The 20423-nt window shown below is 48.8% G+C and overlaps 4 protein-coding genes across 4 annotated transcripts; 2 read left to right on the forward strand and 2 right to left on the reverse strand.

Annotated features, from left to right (window-relative positions):
* Nucleotides 1-8642: 8642 nt before the first annotated feature.
* On the forward strand, nucleotides 8643-9592 carry PpBr36_04397 (uncharacterized protein; the record flags this gene model as incomplete). The annotated part of the gene is made up of 3 exons (XM_029891557.1): nucleotides 8643-8721; nucleotides 8974-9122; nucleotides 9524-9592. Coding segments are annotated over 3 exons (297 nt in total), but the record flags the coding sequence as incomplete, so codon positions are not given.
* Nucleotides 9593-14568: 4976 nt separating this feature from the next.
* On the reverse strand, nucleotides 14569-16970 carry PpBr36_04398 (uncharacterized protein; the record flags this gene model as incomplete). The annotated part of the gene is made up of 3 exons (XM_029891558.1): nucleotides 14569-14976; nucleotides 15051-16862; nucleotides 16944-16970. 3 exons carry the CDS (start codon nucleotides 16968-16970, stop codon nucleotides 14569-14571), a joined length of 2247 nt encoding a protein of 748 aa, XP_029749147.1.
* A 992-nt stretch (nucleotides 16971-17962) lies between these two features.
* Nucleotides 17963-19152, forward strand: PpBr36_04399 (uncharacterized protein; the record flags this gene model as incomplete). Its single annotated transcript, XM_029891559.1, has 3 exons — nucleotides 17963-18017; nucleotides 18152-18345; nucleotides 18406-19152. 3 exons carry the CDS (start codon nucleotides 17963-17965, stop codon nucleotides 19150-19152), a joined length of 996 nt encoding a protein of 331 aa, XP_029749148.1.
* A 131-nt stretch (nucleotides 19153-19283) lies between these two features.
* PpBr36_04400 (uncharacterized protein) lies at nucleotides 19284-20168 on the reverse strand (the record flags this gene model as incomplete). The annotated part of the gene is made up of 2 exons (XM_029891560.1): nucleotides 19284-19653; nucleotides 19759-20168. 2 exons carry the CDS (start codon nucleotides 20166-20168, stop codon nucleotides 19284-19286), a joined length of 780 nt encoding a protein of 259 aa, XP_029749335.1.
* Nucleotides 20169-20423: the final 255 nt, after the last annotated feature.

A 20423-nucleotide genomic window follows, 5' to 3' on the forward strand; every position in this document is an offset into this window, starting at 1 on the left:
GAAAACGGCTCAAGATGAAATCGTCCTTATTGTCCCATCTCGTCAACCAAGCTAAATATTGGTGTAGCTAGGAAACGCCCACCTGTGTTCATGGTTTCTTCCCATACTAAATCGGTTTCTGGTGCAGTCTGCAGTCCCGAGTCTGAACTTCTGGGACGCCGTACCTGGAACTCAAGGGGCTTCCGCAATTGTTACATCCATACAAGCCTTTTCCTATCTTATTGAGATGGATGGTCGCTCACTTATTCACTCATTCAAGATTCTTGCGATCTTTGTATGGAACATCCCAAGGCTACCACCCTACGGTTCAACGTGAAGGGTTTTCACAATATTGGTTGTCTAAGGGTCCGTTCACTAAACAACGTTAATATAAACCAGTGCACGTTCAGTTTTGATCAGTGGAAACATCAAAAAAAGACCCTATGCAGGCATCTGCGGAACCACAAGTACCAAAGTTTGGAATTCAGGGTTCGGCAAAACACCGCTGAGCGTTTTGAGAAAAGAAAACACATTTTATAGGAAACCCACATACACGCCTGTTCTATCTATCACACTCACACCGCTCCCCTTTAATAGCCAGGGTGGATAGTTATTACTTGCAATTCTACCTACATATATTGCTACATGCAAGTGGGACTTTTTGTTCTTCAAAGAGCAGCAATGAGGTCTCGGCCGTCCATATTTTGATCACCTACCTTAATTACCGTCTAATTAGTCTACATGGAATACCCAAATTTTGTGGAGAAAAAAAAAGCAGGATTAGTATCCTGTATCTGATTTTGACGTCGCCTTGTTCGGGCTTTTTCTCGGTAGCGCTATCTCGCCTAAGTGACGATTATGCAGCTGCCCTTGGTTTTCGGAACTCATTATGATGCTGATATCGCCTTTGCCTTCAGCTTACATCGGCTGCTTACTTTTCGGGATAGTCGCAAACATGCAGGCAATGGAAATGTGATCACAAAAAGAATCGTTTTGGCTTCATCTACGCGTCATGCAGGCCCGTCACCAACGACCAGAACGGGGGTTTGTTTTCTTTCAGCAAGTTTTTCGATGTTGGTCACTCGGCCGAATCTCACTCGAGACTGCAAGCGTCGTCGGACATGGGGTTCACGGAGCATATTCCCACATATACTACCGTCCCAAGGTTTCGGGCTTCTTCAATAGTCCAACTACCGACTGGTAACTTGCAGATGGGGCGAACCAGAAGGGTTCTTTGGTGCGGGGCAAAGGAGCGAAAAAGAAAAAAAAATCTGCCAAGCGAGACGTGCCAGCAGGATGAAATGGGTTATTGTCGGGGAATTTGCGTCTGTGGGCATCTTTGTCCTTGGTAGCGTACTCAGTCACACTTCCAAAGCCTATGCTCCTATCTCAGTACCTCGAGTGCTTTGACATTGCCTGGACTTTGGCAGGCGGTCGGGGTAACATCGGAAAGGAACCAACTCAAAGGTCCGTCCGTCCGTTTGTTTGTCACCACCATTTTTATTTACGTAGATTTTCTTTTAACCCCATACCTTGCGTTTTGCTCGCTTGTCTAATCACTTTCCCGGACTTGATAATATAAAATACGGTCGACCGAGGAAATCCAATGTACAGTAGTGCCAGAACTAAGTCTAGTGCTAGAGTTAGTTGAAGGAATAGGGGCAGTCGCAAAGTGGCCCTGTTTCCCGCAATTGCACGGAGATGTACGCGATGTCCAATCGGTAGCCAAGACGTTGATAATTAACAGAATTTCCAACTCCTTCTCGGTTTTTTCCCCAAAAGCTCAAGGGTTATCTGTCATGTCAAGTCCACCGGCGGTGCGAAAAAAAAAAAAAAAAAAAAAGAAAAAAAAAGAAAAAAAAAAGTCTATGACATCCTGGCAAACGGCCGCCTCGCCTGCACGTTTCCAGCGTGGGTGGCAGAAGGATGACGGATCCGACAGTGGATAAGCGTCAGGCGCGTCAGGTTTACCGCAACCGCAGGTGGGCTATTTGGGATGCATGGCGAAAGGGGGGTTAATTGCGCAGTGACAATGTAGGGCCAAGGTCCATCTCGGAAGTACTGTACTCTGGTAATTTCAATATCGTCAACAAGTTATTACTCCGCTGTGCATACTTGTAATCTACCCCTTTGAGTACATAGCCGCATTGTCCGACCTAGGTAGGTCTGGCCTACGGTCGACAGCTTTGGCGGGAGGGAGGCGTTTGTCTCACCGATGACGCAACCAAAAGCTCCAGTTTTTTGTTCGCTGTTCACCGGTGCCTTCGAAGACCTTTTCTGCAGCCTTCTTTTGTTCCTTTGCCTCGTACAAATGGTTCCTTACCCATCCACCCTTATTGCCCACTCAAGCATGAATTACCAAGTAAACGGTTCCTCAAGTGCCGGTCCTGGGGCACATGAATGAAATATTGACACCAGAAGCCTCTCTCCCCACCTCATTGAGCGAAATATTGAATGGGAAATGCCGTAGGAATGTCAGTGCAGTAATAAGCGCGGTTCAGCTACGGACCAATTCAGTCCTACAAGTCCCACTGCCCTACGGCGCTTGTGGTGCTACTTTTTTTCACTAGCGCCGGCGGCTGAATCACAGATTAGGGTTTTGTATTCCCTCGGTGTACCTCGTCTCGCTACCGACAGTATTCTCCTGAAAGAAGCGCAGTCGCCGCGGCTGTGCTGTCAGTCATGTCAAGTGTCCATCGGTAGACCTCCCCGGGGCGCGCCAGTCTCGACTAGGGACGTTTCTATCCCCCAAAAACCCCCGTTGCAAAGCTGAGAGAGCACCCAGGTGGGACCTTGAGTCTGGCAGGATCCCCCAGTCTCGGGGAGCCAGGGACCGGACTACCGGTGCTGGGCCCAGAGGCAAGGGGCAGGGAGCTCTAGCAAGGATGCCGTGTCTATAACACACTCCCTTATAAGTATGGTACGCAAGGTACTTCAAAACCCTTGAACCTGGAGCTTGGGCCGGAGCCGGAATCGTTCTTTTTTGGAAAGGGTTGAAATTACCAAGAGAGGGGAAACCCCAAAGAGGGGTTGTTCTGATAATGACCTTGTCTCGGGCATGCTTTTTCTATCACATTATACAATAACTTGTTATTACGCATCCCTGAACTTTAGTACCAAGTGGTTTTCACGGATATATTAAAATGCTTAAACCGGGCGAAACTTTGGGCCTGCCTTGCACACATCAACTTTTTTTTGCCGGTCGCCATTTGTTTTGAGAAACGTGGGTGAGACTCCCTTACTTCAAATCATGGACACAGTTTCTTTGCCACAATATTCAATAAGCTTGCCTCTCCGCCCAGTGTAACGCTGTACGTGGTAATTGTCTCTTTTTCTCTTTCCTTTTCTTATTTATACTTTTAATTTATTTATTTATTTATTTCACCTCTCTTTACTCTACCACAGTTCTTTTATTTCCCTTATTCGTGGGGGTTGTCTCCACGAACAGCCCTTTTGTGTCAGGTGGGGGATGATAGGTGAAAACCCCACACTGGATGGGCATGTCAGCTTCTCAGTTGGCTGCTCTGTGCTCATGTTATCGTTTGGTTGAACGAGGGAAAGAAATTTCCGACGCAGGTACAAGTGCGCGCCCTCGCTTATCCAACTCCTTTTACGGTTTTTATTTTATTTTTATTTTCGCTAATCGTCCCAAAAATCGTCTTCCACTCATCAAAGCGCACAAGCAAAGAGACTGTTTCTTAGAGTGGCAGATGGTTTAGGATAGAAAGCCTCTTTGATGTTGGTGAGCTACTGTGGCAAAGGTAGGTTCTGTACCCCAACGTCAAGGTTGAGGAGCCCTATAAGCTTGCATCGTCTCCAAGTGTTGGATGGATCTCATTACAAATGCTTTATGACATGTCACTTACGCCATTTCGCCATACATGAGATAACGAGCGGGCTCGACTGCTATGCATGCTGCAGGAACGGCGTTCCGGTCCCGGATCCCATCAATTAAAGAGAGACTTATCACAGAGCTGTGCTCCCTGACTATGTCGGTGGATCGATCTACTTGCCACTTGCCAGGCTTTCTTTTTCTTTTCCATTCGACCTGTCAATTGTCAACGTTTGAAGAAGAAACTCCCCCCGCAGCAACTATCATTGCTCAGCACTACTGTTTAATTATCGTCTCAGAATTTATGTGACAACAGTACTTCTTTTCCCAATTTTCGGATCTTGTCATTTTTGATTTCTGACCGTAGAGACAATATGCGATAGTCACATCAAAAAAAGAGGGGATCCAATTCAACAAGTGTGCGAATGACCTATAAAACTGGACACTTATGTCATGCAATCATTTCTTTCTCATTCACCTATCTCTTCGAGGTTTCTGAGCCACCTATCACACATAATTCACCGCGATATAGGGCGGTCCAATACGCGACCCAGTGTTGACTCGTCCTGTCACATTGCGATACCTGACCATTCCCCGGCGAAGAAAGAAGCACCTATATATTACTACGTCGTACATTATAGTTGCCAAGTGCCGACTGGTTCAGTCAATTAAGGAGAACTGGGTCTGGACCCGTGGCAAACATACAGAAAATATGGGGTGTATATGTCACTCGATATATAAACTTGGTCTCTCAGCAAGTTTGGTGGAACTGCAACCGGACCAGGTGCTTGACTTGGCGCCTGACGAATGACAGCCGGCTACCGAAAATTATGCGTGAGGCTCTGTTGTTCATGTTCAGAACAGTGATCGCCAGTTCTAAAACATGACATGGGTGGGTACATTTGAACATTGAGGAGAAGGCACTCGTGAAATACGACTTAAACTCAAAGGCACGTCTGCAACATGTAAATGCATCAGGGTCTCCAACTCAGCCTTCGCGAAAGTCAGGTAATTTTAACCAGGTATCCAGGATACTTCGGCAACTTCTCAACTCTCCAGAGTCTAGACTAGTATGATCAACCGACGCTTCACTCGTCACGCTAACTTATGCACGTATGACGGCTTCAGCAGATGAATGGCTACCTGGCGACAACCCTCATGGGCGCGACTGAGATCTGCGAAGGCCCGCCCCGGCAGGTCGAAAAAAGAAGAAAGCAAACGACGCGAGTACGAAAGAGGTAAAGACGGCGTACTGTTCCCTGGTAATGCCAGGGGAGTGACATGTCAAGAAAACCTTCCCCCACGTCGACCAGAAACCGGAAGCTGCTCGCATCTTATTTGCAAGGATTATAGAGATATAGGTTGGCTTGAAGCGGGGCTAGCTTGGTGATCACCGCAACGATGCCTCGGTGGCAGGCCGACCGACGAATGGGCGTATTACCAAGTTTTCTTGGTTTTCAACGAGAGAGACACAGAACTATCTTGTAATCCCGAGATGTGGAGCGACAACCGACATGGCGAGGGAAGAAAAAAAAAAAAAAAAAAAAAAAAACGCGTCCTTGCTACTACTGTATGTCATATTACCGGTACATGCTTGTCTATAGTTTCGTAGCAAAGCCATCAATCAGCCACACCTTACTAAGAACAACCTATGCTCGACTCGGTCAAGAGACACAAACATAGCAAGCAATCAAGGGCCGATGAATAAGGGCATTCATTTCATAGGTGTACTATGGTGTCAGGCGAAAATCTCAACACCCCGGCACAGTTGAACTTTGCGTAATTACGCAGCAATCCCCTGTTTTTGGGAATATTTCAAAATCGCAGCACACAGGTACTTCGCAGCCTGATGGGAAATATTAATAAAACAAACAAACCCTCTAGCCCCGCGTGCTGCCCACGGCTGTACAAGGGGGTTGATTTTTACCCCTACCACCATAGTACGAGATTTTGTCTGTAATTATAGATGTTCTTGATGGTCGTCAAGCTGAGAATCAGACATCAAACGCGCGGATCGGTTTGAGTGCAGTACGAAGAAAACCCCGAAACAGTTCGCCGCAGGGAACAAAATCCTTGCGTTGCGTCCGTGATGGCGGGGCGGGGAGCGCTTCCGGAAAAGTATATTCAACAAAAGGCGGGTGATTGATTGATTAAGTTGGGTCGATACAGTGCACTATACAGCCGATCTCGGTAGAGCCTACTCCGGAACATATCACTTTTACAGGCCTTTCAAGCAATTTGAAATATACAGTAAGAGCCAAAGACAGGATTTATGGCCTGAAGCCTGTTTCTCTAAATTTTGGTTATACCACATAATGATAATGTTTGGGTAGGTAGGCACTTTACCTCCACCCCCGCAAGACGCTGCAACTTTCAAGTGGCTACATGTATTTATTTACTGTGCTAAGACCACGACAACCCAGTGGGCCCCAGGCCTAGATAGCATCATTCTGCATCTTGCCTTTTTGCCAAACCAGCCAGCCTTCTTGTATTCATCACAAACCATTGCAACCTGGAAACCTGACCAGATTGTCTCATCACACAGCAGGCTCCCGTGCAGATCTTGAGCGATGGACGACGCCTTCGGGGATTTTTGCGGTGATCAGAAGCACGATTTGTCCGGATTGTGCCGGGATGTTTGTGTGGTGCTTCTTCCAGTTGAGGAAATTGCCCCTCGATCCTGCATCACCTCCTGCAGCAGTTCGCAGTAGGAGAAAAAATTTTCTGGAGGACTAGACCCCCGAAGAAGAAAGTGACAGCTCTGCAAGGGAGCGCTGAGGGGTGGCTCGACCTCAACAATCTTCCTGGATAGAGTCACTCGCTCAATTCAATACCATTAGGGGCCTTTGCTAACGCCATTCCAAATTATCAAAAATTATTTTTCTACATACCTGCACGTCTCATGATCATGCCCAAATCAATATCGAACGGCAGGCGATGTTTACTTTTCGCTTGCAGAATGCCCAGCTAGGTGTTGCTTACAACAAACCTAGTACCTTACTTTTCCGTTGTGCCTCATTTTGTCCAGACTCTTCCCTCCTTTTCTGGGCTGGGCTCGACTTCTTCCGTACGATTCCATCCGATGGTTATGGGCTTTTTTTTTTTTTTTTTTTTTTTTTTTTTTTTTTTTTTTTTTTTGTGGGGTGCTCCTATGTCGAGTGACGAAAGGTGCGTTGTTGGCATCCCTCTCGCACATCTTCATACTTTCTTTTCTTCTCTTCTCCAGGGTGGTGCAAGTGCATCGGGTAGAGTGGCCTAGTCTCTATTACCTTTACTCTAATCTTGACTGTGTATGATGGCCACATGTGTCTGGTTTCGATTGCAGCATTTCTGCAACTGCATCTTGAACCCTGGACCAGGAGGTACCCCTACGTTGACTCTTTAAACGCCAACTATCTCTTGAGAGACGACTTGGCGAGAAAAACGAGAGTGTCCTGCACAGACATTGGGTACCCCCTTTTTCTTTCTTTTTTTATCCCGAAGAGACGATACCATCATCATCCGATCATAACTATCGTCGATCTTCCAAAGTGCTCAAGCCCTGCTGCATGATGGGCGACTGCAGGTGATAGTGTTTGGTGTGCACACCGGTTTCTCGCCGAATATGCATGTGCTGGAGTTTTATCACGTGTGCAGAGCTTACAGGCGTCAGACCTCCTTCTTCCCTTGTTAGCAGAGGAGAGATCTGTTGATTCGGTCGCGACGGATCCTCGGATCCATGCTCCGGACCGAATATTCATCATGAATGATGTGTCTCGGACTCTGCATGTCGGAAGGGATCGGAGGGCGTGCCAACATCAGACATGCGGCTAGAGGAGGTGCCTCGAACCAATCAACCAAACCATAACAACTTGAATCGGAGATCCTTCAACATGTCAACCGACGCGTTAGTTGTTAGTCAGGAGAAAATAACCGCTAGACGTACGTCTTGGAGCTCCGAAATGAACAAGCTCTTTTTTGTCTAAGAAGGGTGCCTTGCAGTTCCTTACTTTCTCGGCAAGCAGCTCCTCACGCACTGACACAACTCCCGGCTATCATATACTCCCTGTTGATTAGGTGTATATCCCGATGCACGACCGGGCATCAAATGGTCTGATATTCCAAATGACAATATGCAGGCCGACGCAGATCGGGTTCGCTACTTTTGGGATTTACTCCTGCAATGTCACATACGTGTGCTATCGGGCTCGTGTAATTACCATAAGCACTTTTGGGTCTATTCTTCCACAACAGGCATATACTTTGCCTCATAGGATCGACCCGCCAAACCTCTGATAACATCTCCCCAGCATTCCCTGGTCTTCAGGGTTGATTGGATCCTCTCAACTTTGCGTGCCTGTCGTTGATCGGACCGTCCACGGGCCGGGCTCGTCAGGGGATCCCTACTTCTCGTGTGTTGGTAATTTGCTAATCTTTTGTCGTGTTGTAGTATCTAGATTTGAAGCCGTATCTTTTCTCGGAGAATCGATGGCGTGCGAATTATCGAAGTCAACCAGGACCTCCTGCCACGAGTGGCAATCTAGCTCCTCTCTAGCTTGGTACTGCACCTTGCTGATTGTATTCGGCCCACAAAGCCTCAGGGTTCTGCACTCGATGTGCTTGAGATTGATGAATCATGAACATGAGCAAAGTAGATTTTGACAGCAAGGTGATTGGGTTGTCTCGTGACTCGGAGCTTTATCTGTCCTCTTGAGGCGAGATCCATCTGAACTCACGTATCGCTGGCATATGCAGGTATGGTTCATTGGTTGTCAAGGGATGATGTTCCTCTCGCCGGAGGAGCTTCTGTTCGATATGTTTTTGACTAAATCTTGGCGCCACATGCACGCTGCAAAAGATTGCACAACTAGCGAAATCTCGCCACCTTCATGTTGCTATCTATGGCAATGAGGTGACCGAGCATTCGCATCGTAGGTTATACCTACTAAAGTTTGTCCGCAGACGCACGCATGCGTGTTCAAGCTAACGAATCATCGGCTACCTTTGCTGCACGTACTACTTGACAGCAAAATGTACGCGAGATCTAGTCTCCATCTCCTTCGATGGCCCAGTCCGAGAAGGCCGCGGGGGACCTGGTTCAGACTTTTACTGGTAAATGCCCAGGCCCGCGTGTCGGAGCAGCGGTATCCCAGTAGCAACTTTCATTACTGACCGAAACTCAGAAAATCCACAAAAAATTGATATGGTTAGTGCCACCACGATGATACTTTCCGGTCGAAAAAGTCCGCCTTTTCTTCCAACTCGATTTAGAACACGGGTTGGCCCGGCACAGGGTTCCGGCTTGGGTCCCAATGGGGCGAAATTTAAGTTTGTCTGTTGTTTGATGACGAACCGGTCCTGGTGGCATGCTGCTGCTGGATCCCATGTCCGGGTTCCTCTGCTGGATGTGCAATAAATTTGAGTTTCTCCCTGCGTCGGGGGTGGCGTGGGATACCGATGGGATTAGTCAATGTGGTCGTGGTGTTGGTAGGGGGGACCCTGACGAGGTCAAGACTCGGATAGCTGTCCCAAAGCACAGCGTCCGTCGCGAGTCGGGTTGGGCCCTGTAGGCCAAAGTATACAGCGCAGATGGTTCAACAGAAAGTCCCCAGGGTCGACGACTGGGGACAAGGGCGATTCTCCAATTATCATTCTCGCGATCGGGATGGATGCTGGAAAAAGGGATATACTCCGATGCTATATAGTTTGTATTTGGGTATTTTAATTCTTCAGCGAGATGGGATAACCATGCGGGTTATGGGTAAGCTTATTTGCCTCCCGCACCCCCAGACAGACAACTAGGACACAAAAGAGTAGTTGGTCACTCAGTATTTTAGGTCTAATGTAGGTGCAGACACCGTGTGCGCTAGACAAGCGCGCCAAAGTTTTTGAAGTGGTGGCATTTCAGGAGTTGGCGCTTTTCATCTTGCGTTACATATCGTCATATTCCCTGGTTGGACCCTTTGTGAAGAAATTGCAGACAAATTCAACAAGACCACGCATGGCTACTACCTCATATACCTTGGAGTCCCTTGACTACCAGCATATGTGCAGCTACGTGTGAGCTGAGAATGCAGGTAATTTTAATCTATCTGTAATGCCGTTATGCCGCCACCTGACTCGATGCCAACGCTCCCCCTGCCAAGGGTCTTTTTTCTTTCTTTTTTTTTATTCCTTTCTATTGCTTTGTTTGCTTGATCTTTTTGGCCACGCCCAACTGCGCAACGCGTCTAATCCAGGAATCCAGGGTCATCAGGCTCATCTTGGGGGGTGCGCGACAATCTCAACGAGGTTACTTGGAGCCGCCCGGTCCCCGCAACTAGGGGACCATTATTACCAGGAGTATGTCTCCCCTGGTTGTTCTTCCCGAGGGACCCCTTCTTCTTCTTCCTTTGCTACCCTTTTTTTTTTTTTTTTCTTTTTTCTTTTTGTTTGGCTTTCTTGGCGGTACTGGTACAAATTGTCTGGTGTACAGTGGTAGTACTCAATCAGGAAAAGTCGAGTCGTAGGCGAATCTCGGGAAAGTTGCAAGCATCTACTGCCCGAAGCTGTCCGAAAGGAATGAGAAAGAGAGAAAGAGAGAGAGAGAGCGCAGTGAAGCGGCCTCGGTTGCCCAGGGGGGGAAAGCAAAAAGAGGGAATCGAGTCAAGCGAACCCGAGAATCCTTTTGCGGATCGGGTGGGTTCAACATCTCCTCCCACTCAGCGAGTGGTACGTAACATAACAAAAAAGAAGATTGCACAAATCTCCCGGCAGGCAAGAATAATGAATACTGAATAATGAAGTATCCTTTTTACTCCGATGACAGCGGGGCTGCTTCTTCTGGGCCTGCGTTGCGGCTGTGGGAAGTGGGATGTCGGCGCAGTGGTGGACCGCAAAGAGCACTTGAGTGGAGGATGTATTGATTACCTGATGTACCTGTATGGGCTCAAAGGGGACCCCCAGGTTTCTTACTCGGGGAAACAAGACAATGTCCATAGTTGGCCTCACAGGGAAAACCCCAAGAGACGAACCCAGCGGGTCGGTCCATATTCTGTGTTTTGGCCACTGTGCGGGCTGTTTCTTGCAGTGACAAGAAATATTGAAGAAGTAAAAAAAAAAAAAAAACCCCGCTCACTTTCCCGGGGGGGTGTGAACAATCCCGGATGTTCTGACTCTTTTGATTTTGATTTTTTTTTCTTGACGGGGCCCCGGGAGCGTTGCGAGTCCCGTGCCGGCACGGAGTGTGGTGGGTAACGGCACGGGCGTCCGGAATGTTCGGGCCAGCAAACCCGAGATACGTCCGCCGCTGCAGGTGTTTTGGGGGGAAAAAGCATGCGGGCGTAAAGCGTAAAGAAAGAAAAAAAAATCAGGGATGGATTGGTAGGGGCTACCCTAGCATCTTTTTTCGCTTACGGCCGGCTCACCTCTCACTACCTTCCTCTTTGTCTGGATCTCGGGTTAACCACCCATGCAAGCCATGCTTAGCTTTTTTGCCTCGTCGCTCCGGAGTGAAGAAAAAAAAAAAAAGACAAGTAAATGCGGGGGAGCCCGACACGGCATAACGGGCCTCCATATTGCATTAGATCGGGCATCTCGCCGTCCTGTACCCCACAGTCTCGCCTGGGCTTTATTCCGTTTTGTCCCCGCCGAGATGTAGTAAGATGCAGCTTGCATAGAGACGGCAGCGGGAAAATGTGATCAGAGAAAACAATACAAGCAAACCAAGAAAGAGTGGCATGAGCCGGCGATCCCTTCTCGTGCAGCTCGTCCTACCACGTCGCTAGGAATCTTGGATACATCGCACTCGGATGACATGTATGTTCATCCGGGGGTGGGCTTTTTGCAAATGCGAGACTAACATATGCACCCCGCGCTTGCTTTTTCTCGCTCGTTTGGAGAAGGGCCGAAGATGGAGGTATGTGAAGGAGGGAAGAAGCAGAAAGGAACATTGCCACTAATGTACGATATAATATGCACAGGGCAAGCGAGCGCAACACTATACATACCATATTGTTGATGTGGTGGATGGATGGGGACAACCGTTTGGTCGAGCTAATGCAATGCACCATGTCCAATTTTCTTATTGAAGCCATCGACAAGTTTGAGTCTCGAAGTCGGCATGAAGGCGGGAGGGTGAAAGATGATGAGACCGAACAGAGGGAGGAAAAAAAAAAACAAGATTGCGGGGAACGGCAAGCGAATGCATGACCGAATCAAGGCAGTAAGCCATACCACCCACAACCGAGAGTCGTTATGTGGTGTAGTGTGGACAGAGTCTAGTATAGGGCAGGACTCGACAGGGGTAACAATGAAGAGAAAAAAGAAGAAAAAATAAAGATGTGGTGGGCAATACCGGAAAAGGATGCCAGATCTCATTTTGTTTCCCAGCACGCCCCCCCTCCTCGAGGAGAATTTCCTCCTATCCCGTCTCCGCGATCTCAGCTGCAAGGCGCTGCTGAGATGGAGTATTAATCTCGCTCAACTCGGATGCGCGGAGATTTTATTTTATATTACTTCAGCGTGGGCAGGACATCATCTGCAATCTGAGATGATGTGAGATGGGCGGGACTGGGGATTGCCTAGTGTTGTTTGTTTATTTGTGCATGTGATGTGTGATATCAAGGACGACTGGCAGCTGTAAACATACCGTCGGAAGTATCTCTACGTTTGAAACTGCTGTTTTGATACGTAATTTTTCTTGGGTTTGTGGGATAACCAGCTGCGAGATGTTATTTACCAGAGAGTGTGACACGAACTAACATCAAAACATCGCCATCCAATCTGAGCTGCCTTCAGTTACAATTATCTCATAACCCCCAGCCACAGGCCAAGACGGGATCTGATCGTCGACAGCGTAACTTTTCGAGGGGGAGACTAGTCCCAGCAGGGTGAATTCTAGTCTAGACCGAAACCACAGACAGGAGGAGTGCATTATAAAAACAATACAAGTGAAAAAGAAGGAAAGAAAAAATAAATATAGACAAAATACTACCTGTGCGTGACCCAAAACACATTCTTGGCAAGTATGACCAAACCTTAGGCTAAATCCAGCCGCGTCCAACGAGGTAGGATTCCGATGCAGGTAACCAAAAGAAGACGATTCCATCTCGAGCCCTCCCAAGGCGGAAGCAATAAATATTAACCTTGACAGCTGTGTGGACGGCTCATGTCACTTTTTTTTCTTCTATTCTTTTTTGCCTCTTTTTTTCGTAGTAACGCAAGCCGTGAAAATGATACGACATGCATTATAACATGATTACAAACAGTTTTGTCATGGTCGACGTATTCCGTATAAACCAGTCTAACCTGCTGCACGACGCCGTCATTTGTCACACGAAAGCAACAGCAAGAAAAAAAAGACAGAAATGTATACAACCGTTTCAACACATGGACCTGCACAACGCGGGGGACCTTGCCGTGATTCCTACCCCAGGCGGGCAAAGGCAGACAACCAGACATGTACGTGTTGGTGTTGCCTCCCTTGCCCCCTTCCAGCTGCATGTGCTGGCCATATGTTCGCCTTTGCGGGATCAGATCTGTACAAAACACAATCTCGCTATGTCTAGACTGGTCTAGACACTCCGCCGTAAGAACGTCAAAGCGACAGAGGGGAGAAGACAAAAAAAAAAAGAAAAAGAAATTGACCATGTGTCCGTCTGCTTGCGGGATGACCTGCGGCCCATAAACTAAAGCAAAACAACATTCACCACGCCAAAAAAGGGACTAGAGCAAAAAGGAGGACCCTGAAGTGGATGGAGCCACGGCAGGCCTCGACAAAGCACCCTTTGTGAAAGTGCCCAGCGTGAGTTTGCCACTCGACGGTTGCGTTCACGCACGAGTGGTTGCGGTCAGTTAACTGGTGGATCAAAGGAAATTGCACCAAGGCAACATGTTCGTGTGCTCTCGGACCACAGGCTATATCGTTCATGGTTGCCTTTCACAGTCGATACGCGTTTTGCCCTTAGAGGAACAACCGAAAGAGGACATGTGGGTGGGGAGAACGAAGAGGAGATATAAACATCTGATATAAGATGTACCGGGTACCTGCAAGGGAACCCAATGAGATGTACATGGTACTTTAACTCACCGATACTTAGAAAGAAGAGTGTTTCTCAGTAGTGAAGCCGATACTTGCCTAGTTCGCAAAGGTTAGCGCATAGAACAGTATTACATATTCCCTAGTGTGTTTACTATCTAGGATACTGCGCATGCCTGATCTAATCGACAATATATGAACCAGGAAGAGACTGGTCTAGAGGCAGATACTAACAAAATACGCGGGTCAACTAGAAGCCGGATGATATAGGAGGTAAAGAGGAACTAGATCTCTCCAGGGACACGTCGGCAAGCGTATATTGCTAATTTTCCTCAATAATTGTATCTGAGACACATGCCTTGTTGTTCTGGACTGAAAATCGTATATCACTTGTGCCAGCAACTAATCTCTTACACTCAATTGTACAATTCAGCCAACGTTCGGAAACTATAGACATCACAAAAAAGACCAAAAGAAAGATTTTTGCAAAGACAATCCCAATTTGCTAAATGTTTTCGCTAAACCATACAGTGATGACTAACTCCTCGTGCAGCACCTATCCCTTGACTGTATGCATGTTATATGCGCAAGACAGTCTCGCCTATGACCTGAAGTCTGATTCTGCCCTAGTTGTACTACAGGCTATAGTTGGGATTCGATTGAGAAGCAAAGAGGAGTCAAGCGATATAAAAGTATTGAATGTGCCCCAAAAAGACGCCTGAATCCCGATATTTCCACAAACAAAATTGAGGGAATTAGCTCAAACCGGCGCCGGGACTGGCGGCAGAGGTGCTGGCGGCCCCGACCCGCCCGAGAACGGCTTGTCCGAATCCGGTTTTGGAACCACCAGGATGCTGTTCTCCGGCACCTTCGTGCGGCCTTCCAAGTCCTCGCCACGAATGACCTTCTTGACCTCTTCCACATCCAATGTCTCATACTGAACTAGCGCTTTGGCGAGCCTGTCGAGTTCGACGCGCTTGTCCTTCAGCAGCTTGGCGCCCCGTTCCTGCGCAACCTCGAGTATCGTCTTTACCTCTGCCTCTATAACTGCCTTGGTCGAGCTGCTAAGGTTCTCAAACGTGCGCCCGTACTCCATCGGCCCGAGCTTCTCTGACATACCCCAGCGGGATACCATCCTGTATGCAAGGTCCGTGGCGCGTTCGAGATCCTAATTTGTGCGCATAATCGTTAGCCATGCCGTTTTCTGCGTAGAATTCAGTATGCCGGAACTATTCAGCTTACGTTGGAGACTCCGCTGGTGACCATGTCATCACCAAAGGCAAGTTGCTCAGCAATCTTTCCGCCGAGGAGACTATCTATCTGAGCCTTGTAATCTTTGACAGTGAAGGAATACTTGTCCATCTCGGGGAGGTAAGCGGTATGACCAAGGGAAGGGCCGCGGGGGAGAATCGTGACTTTGTACAGCTTGTTGGGCGAGTCTTGAGTGTACAGAGTGATGAGGGCATGGCCAGCCTCATGGTAGGCAGTCATTTCCTTCTCCTTCGGGCTGATGACCATGCTCCTCCTCTCGGCGCCCATGATGACCTTGTCCTTGGCCCAATCGAAATCCTTGGTCGAGACTATGGTCTTCCGTGTCTTGCTGGCGTGGATGGCTGCCTGATTGACAATGCTCTCAAGCTCGGCGCCAGACAAGCCAGGAGTGCTCCTAGCAATAGCCTCGTAATCGATGTTGTCGTCAGCCTTGATCTTGGTCGCGTGATGTTTAAGGATTGCGATTCGACCTCTGATGTCGGGTAGGTCAACCTGCACGTGGCGATCGAAGCGGCCGGGACGCGTGAGAGCTTTATCCAAAGAACGGGGGAAGTTGGTAGCAGCAATAACAATAACACCGCTGTCCTGCTCGAAGCCGTCAAGCTCCGTTAGAAGCTGGTTCAGGGTCTGCTTGGCATAGCTGGGATCCTTCGCATTACGCTTGCCACCGATGGCATCGAGCTCATCGATAAATACGATGGCTGGGGATGCGCTTTTGGCAGCGGTGAAAAGGTCGCGCACTCTGCGGGCACCAACACCCACAAAGACCTCTTCGAACTCACTACCAGACATGTAAAAGAACGGAACACCAGCCTCGCCTGCGACGGCCCTGGCCAGCAATGTTTTACCAGTTCCAGGAGGGCCGACGAGGAGTACACCCTTGGGGAGTTTGCCACCCAGGGACGAGAACTTGTCTGGGTTCTTCAGAAACTCAACGAGATCCTGGAGTTCCTCCTTGGCCTCTTCACAGCCGTGGACGTCCTTGAATCGCGTCTTTTGCTTGTCTGCCTTGACCTCCATGTGCTTATGCGACGACATCTTCTTGTTGACTGACGTAAACATGTCGAAGACGATGCCCAAAACAACCATGGAAACGTAGGCAACGAACGCGAAGTAGGCCACAAATTTAACCCAACGGAAAATCTGCGACCCCCGAGATTCGTCGACCACAACTCTAATAGGCCCATTTGCAGTGTCTCTTGCGGACGAAATGTTGCCTCCCATGGATCTCGCAGCTACCGCTTGCCCCACCGCTCTGAGCCTGCTTGCGTCCTCGACAAACTCTCCATTGGCGGCCACCAAGTTTGAGGCCCCTTGGCTTCCTTCAAGCATGGCACGGGCGCGGTTGTACACCTCGCGCGTGGCATCGTTACTCGCAAAGAGACCAGATTGGTGGCGCTCCACAATGATTGCAGGCATGTTTGCTTTAAGCAACGTCTGGTAGAAGGCATTCTGAGCAGAGGCACTGGAGGGATTCCGGTTCGCCGTTTCTTCGCGTTGCGCAAGCAAAGTCCTAGATAATCCGCTCATAAATAGCCTCTGGTGCGGGAATTGTAGATTTGACCCGGAGGCGGCCTGGAGGTGACGGCCTGTGGACGCGCCGAGAGGAGCATTGCGGATAAACCGGCTTGGACTTTGCAGTGCCGAGTATGTGCGTATTATCGAGTTTGCTATTAAGCTTTCTGATGTCGTGCTTCGGATGATTCGGGAGGCACTGCTGGGGAGAAAGACTGCTCGTCTTGTGGCTAAACTGCCGGCGATGGATGCGGCCGCTGCCATATTCTGGAGTCAAGAATATGGTTAGTTTACGACTTTGTTCCAAATACCATCCAAAGTATCAGTGCAATGGATGACGATTCTTACTGGCAGGGCCGACGCGTGGGGAGCCATCGCGACTCAACCACCTCGCTGAGATAGGGTGGCCTAATGCTGTGATGCACAAAGGACGGCGGTAATACAATGGAAAAGTATAAATGATATGGAACTGAATGAAGTAGAAGATTTGAAGAGCAAGAAGAAAAGGAAAAGAAAAGATGGTGGTAAAGAATGACAGGATGAACCCGGGCAGGCAATCGTGGCGAATTTGGTAGTGGCCAGTCCGATTTTACTGTCCAGCGAGGGTTGAAGTAGAACCAAAAAGCCAGTTTGGAGTCTATTGCACTCTGAACACCCGAGAGATGGCAATAGTCCAGAAACCAACCTGTCCACCTGAAATTTCAGTAGGACGCCTTGCCGGTGTGTTCGTCCGTCGTCGTTTCCCTCCCCTTGCACGTTGTTGTCGTTTTGCGCCGTCCGTTGAGGGAGTGTCGCCAACGGTCGGAATTGGTGGCATCATTGCATCAGCCGGAGCCAGCCGCCCGGCTTTCATGGGTCGCTGGGCGTTCAGTTGGTGGGGCGAGTCATCACATGTTTCTGATTGGTCAGACTTTCGGGGTCGGGGTTTCTTGCACCCGTCCTGAGGGACCGGGATCGGATGTCTGGCCATTCATGTTGTGATTTATCGTATACAAAGGTACTATGCAATTGCTGTGGATACCTTTGAGCCTATTTGAAGGTCGGAAATCATCTTGTTGTGGAATATATGGCAATGTGCGCATTGTCTCTGGAACTAGGTGAACAACATTAAGCTAAATACCTGGAAAATCATTAGGTGGGGAGTGTTAGCTTAGGTAGGTGCCTGAAATTCATCGAGGTTGTACGTCCATGCATTCTTTTATTTTGTCAATCATAATCCAAACTTTGTCTCCATCTTAATATCTCTCGGTTCCTAGACAAGGCAAAAGAATAACCGTCATTGCGCTTACCAGTACAGAGGTTGGCGCAAGCCTTGAACAATCAATCTGATTGAGATCAACTGCCTCGCGATATAACACCATGCAAGTATGACCACCGAGAACCAGCCACAGAGAGTAACCGAGCCGAAAGATAGGTACCAAGGTAAGCAGACTACCATAATCTCAGATATCATGCCAGGTCGACAATAAATCACAATGATTTCAAGCCACTCGATCCCAAAAAAAAGTATCAGCGTGTGAAGAAGGAGATGCACTAAGAAAAGGTGGGATTCAAAGACCAGAAGTCACCGTCCTTGACGGAGGCAGACTTGAATATCACGGATGCACTTCAAGACGACGACTACCGTCAATACCTCCCAGCTCTGCTTGGAACCGCACTGCTGGCCGCCGTGGGCTTCATTCTGGCATTATTTTATGTACCGCCGTCTACAACTGCTTCTCTGATTACCATCGGCGTCTCTGTTGTTTTGGTAAGCCAACTCAATCCGTTTGTCGCAGGTATGATCGTTGTCAAACTAAAAAAATGACAGACGCGTCATGTGTGGCTATCTCGCAAAAAGGCACGTGACCGCGGCTCTCTGTGGGATTCTACCATTAGTAGCTCTGCCAGTCCCAGTACCGGCGAGCTACCCGCTGTGTATCACACATACATCTTAGGATCGGGCGGCCACACTGGCGAGATCTTTGAGTTTGTTAAACGCAGTTTCCGGGGCCACAAGAATCTGCATAGACGATATATCATTACATCCGGCGATACACACTCGCCTCATATTGTGGCGAGGCTCGAGACTCTCATTAGAGACACCGCTGGCGGACAAGCAACCGGGACATGGGACGTGGTCCGTGTCGCCCGCGCAAGAAGAGTTCATCAACCATTGTGGACCGCATGGTACACATCCATTATCAGTGCACTGTCAATCGTCAATGCGCTTGCGAAGGAACCCAAAAGTCGACCCAGGAATACTTACGGATCAGGATACCGCTATCCTCATGTGATCGTCACCAACGGACCAGGGACTGGCTTCATTATGTGTCTTGTGGCTTACATATTGAAGCTACTATTCATTGCTCCCTCCAACCGAATGAAGATGGTATACATGGAGACGTGGGCACATATCAGTACTCTGAGTCTTACGGGCAAGCTCTTTTACTATACTGACTTGGCTGACATGTTTCTTGTTCAGCATATGCAGTTGGCAGATCGAATACGAAAGCCATGCCTGCAGCTGTTCCAAGCTCCTGATTTCGCAAAGGTCACGGAGGAGGAAAGGAGTTGATCTGGAGCTTTGACGGTAGCTGGTACCTGTCTATATTGTAGCATGAAGTTATACACAATTGCTGGTCTTACAATACCCCGTTCCCAGATTAGTAGGCGTATACCTCTGGTCAATCCTTTTCGTACACCAGTCTATTCCTTCTTATCTTCCAAAACGGAATCCACGCCGACCTCAAGCATGGCATCGTCGATCGAAACCTCTGCATCCTTCGCCTTTCCTCCGTACACAGGCATTGCGTTTTCGCGCTCAGCCTCAGCCTTGGCCATCTCGGCAGTGGCCCAGCCCTTCCACCTTTCGTACTCGTGGTCTTCCAGGGCTGTACCGATCTGCAGCCGGTTCTTGCCGAAGTAGGCGCCGACCATCCGGGCTTCTTCCTGTGCTATTCTCCTCTCCACTTCTTCCTCTTGCCTCAGCGCGTAGAACTCCCGCCGGACACGGTCGTATGCCTTTTCTTTCGTCATGCCTTTGTTGTGCATCAGCCATAGTTGACGTTGAACCACACTGTTTGGCGCGGAAGAGCGCGAGGCCTTGTCAGCGGGCAGTTCTTTCTCCAGTCCTAACGATTGCACTCAGCCCATGGGAGATTAGAGACTTGAAGTGCCTTACCTCTCACCGGACAGAGGGATGCTAGGCTGTTCCAACCCCCGGCTCCAGTCACAGTAATACGAGTCCCTGCCGTCAATTTCGAGAATCACCCTTGGCCGAGCGAGCTCCCATGGGTGGTCACGGTAGAAGGTCTTTCGTAGTTCATCTTCCTCGTACACAATCTTTTGCGGTCTGAAGATGTTCTTGGGCTTCCTGGCCTTGGGATTCGGCGTTTGGTGTTGAATTGGGATCGGTCTCGTAAGGATTTCAGAAGGTGGGATCTTCTGCATGGCCTGAAGCCATGGGGGAGGGACCTGCCGGTGTTCCCTGCCAGGCGGCATGGCAGGCAAAACGAATTTCGTGTCCAGGTTGGCCTTGACTGTCCGATAAAGGTCGACGGCCCGAAGGTCGCGGGCGCGAAGCCTCTGCATCGTTAAATGATAGCGTCCCAAAGACGCAAACCAGAAACTTAGAAGGAACAAACGACAGATGAAGTTGGGGTCTTTTTTTGTCTCTCCACTAATTCCCGTTCCACAGACTTTTGCTTGCAAAAAGTCTGTACTTTTGGATGCGGGTGATGTATAATTAGCGGTTTGTCGATTCACTTCTCCCGGCGCGAATAGCACCGAAATTTCGGCGGACTGGAATTTCTGCCCGCGCGTTGTACTACTGTACGGAGCTTGAGC

The sequence above is a fragment of the Pyricularia pennisetigena genome, chromosome 6 (genome assembly GCF_004337985.1).
Source record: "Pyricularia pennisetigena strain Br36 chromosome 6, whole genome shotgun sequence".
Classification (NCBI taxonomy): Eukaryota; Fungi; Ascomycota; class Sordariomycetes; order Magnaporthales; family Pyriculariaceae; genus Pyricularia; species Pyricularia pennisetigena.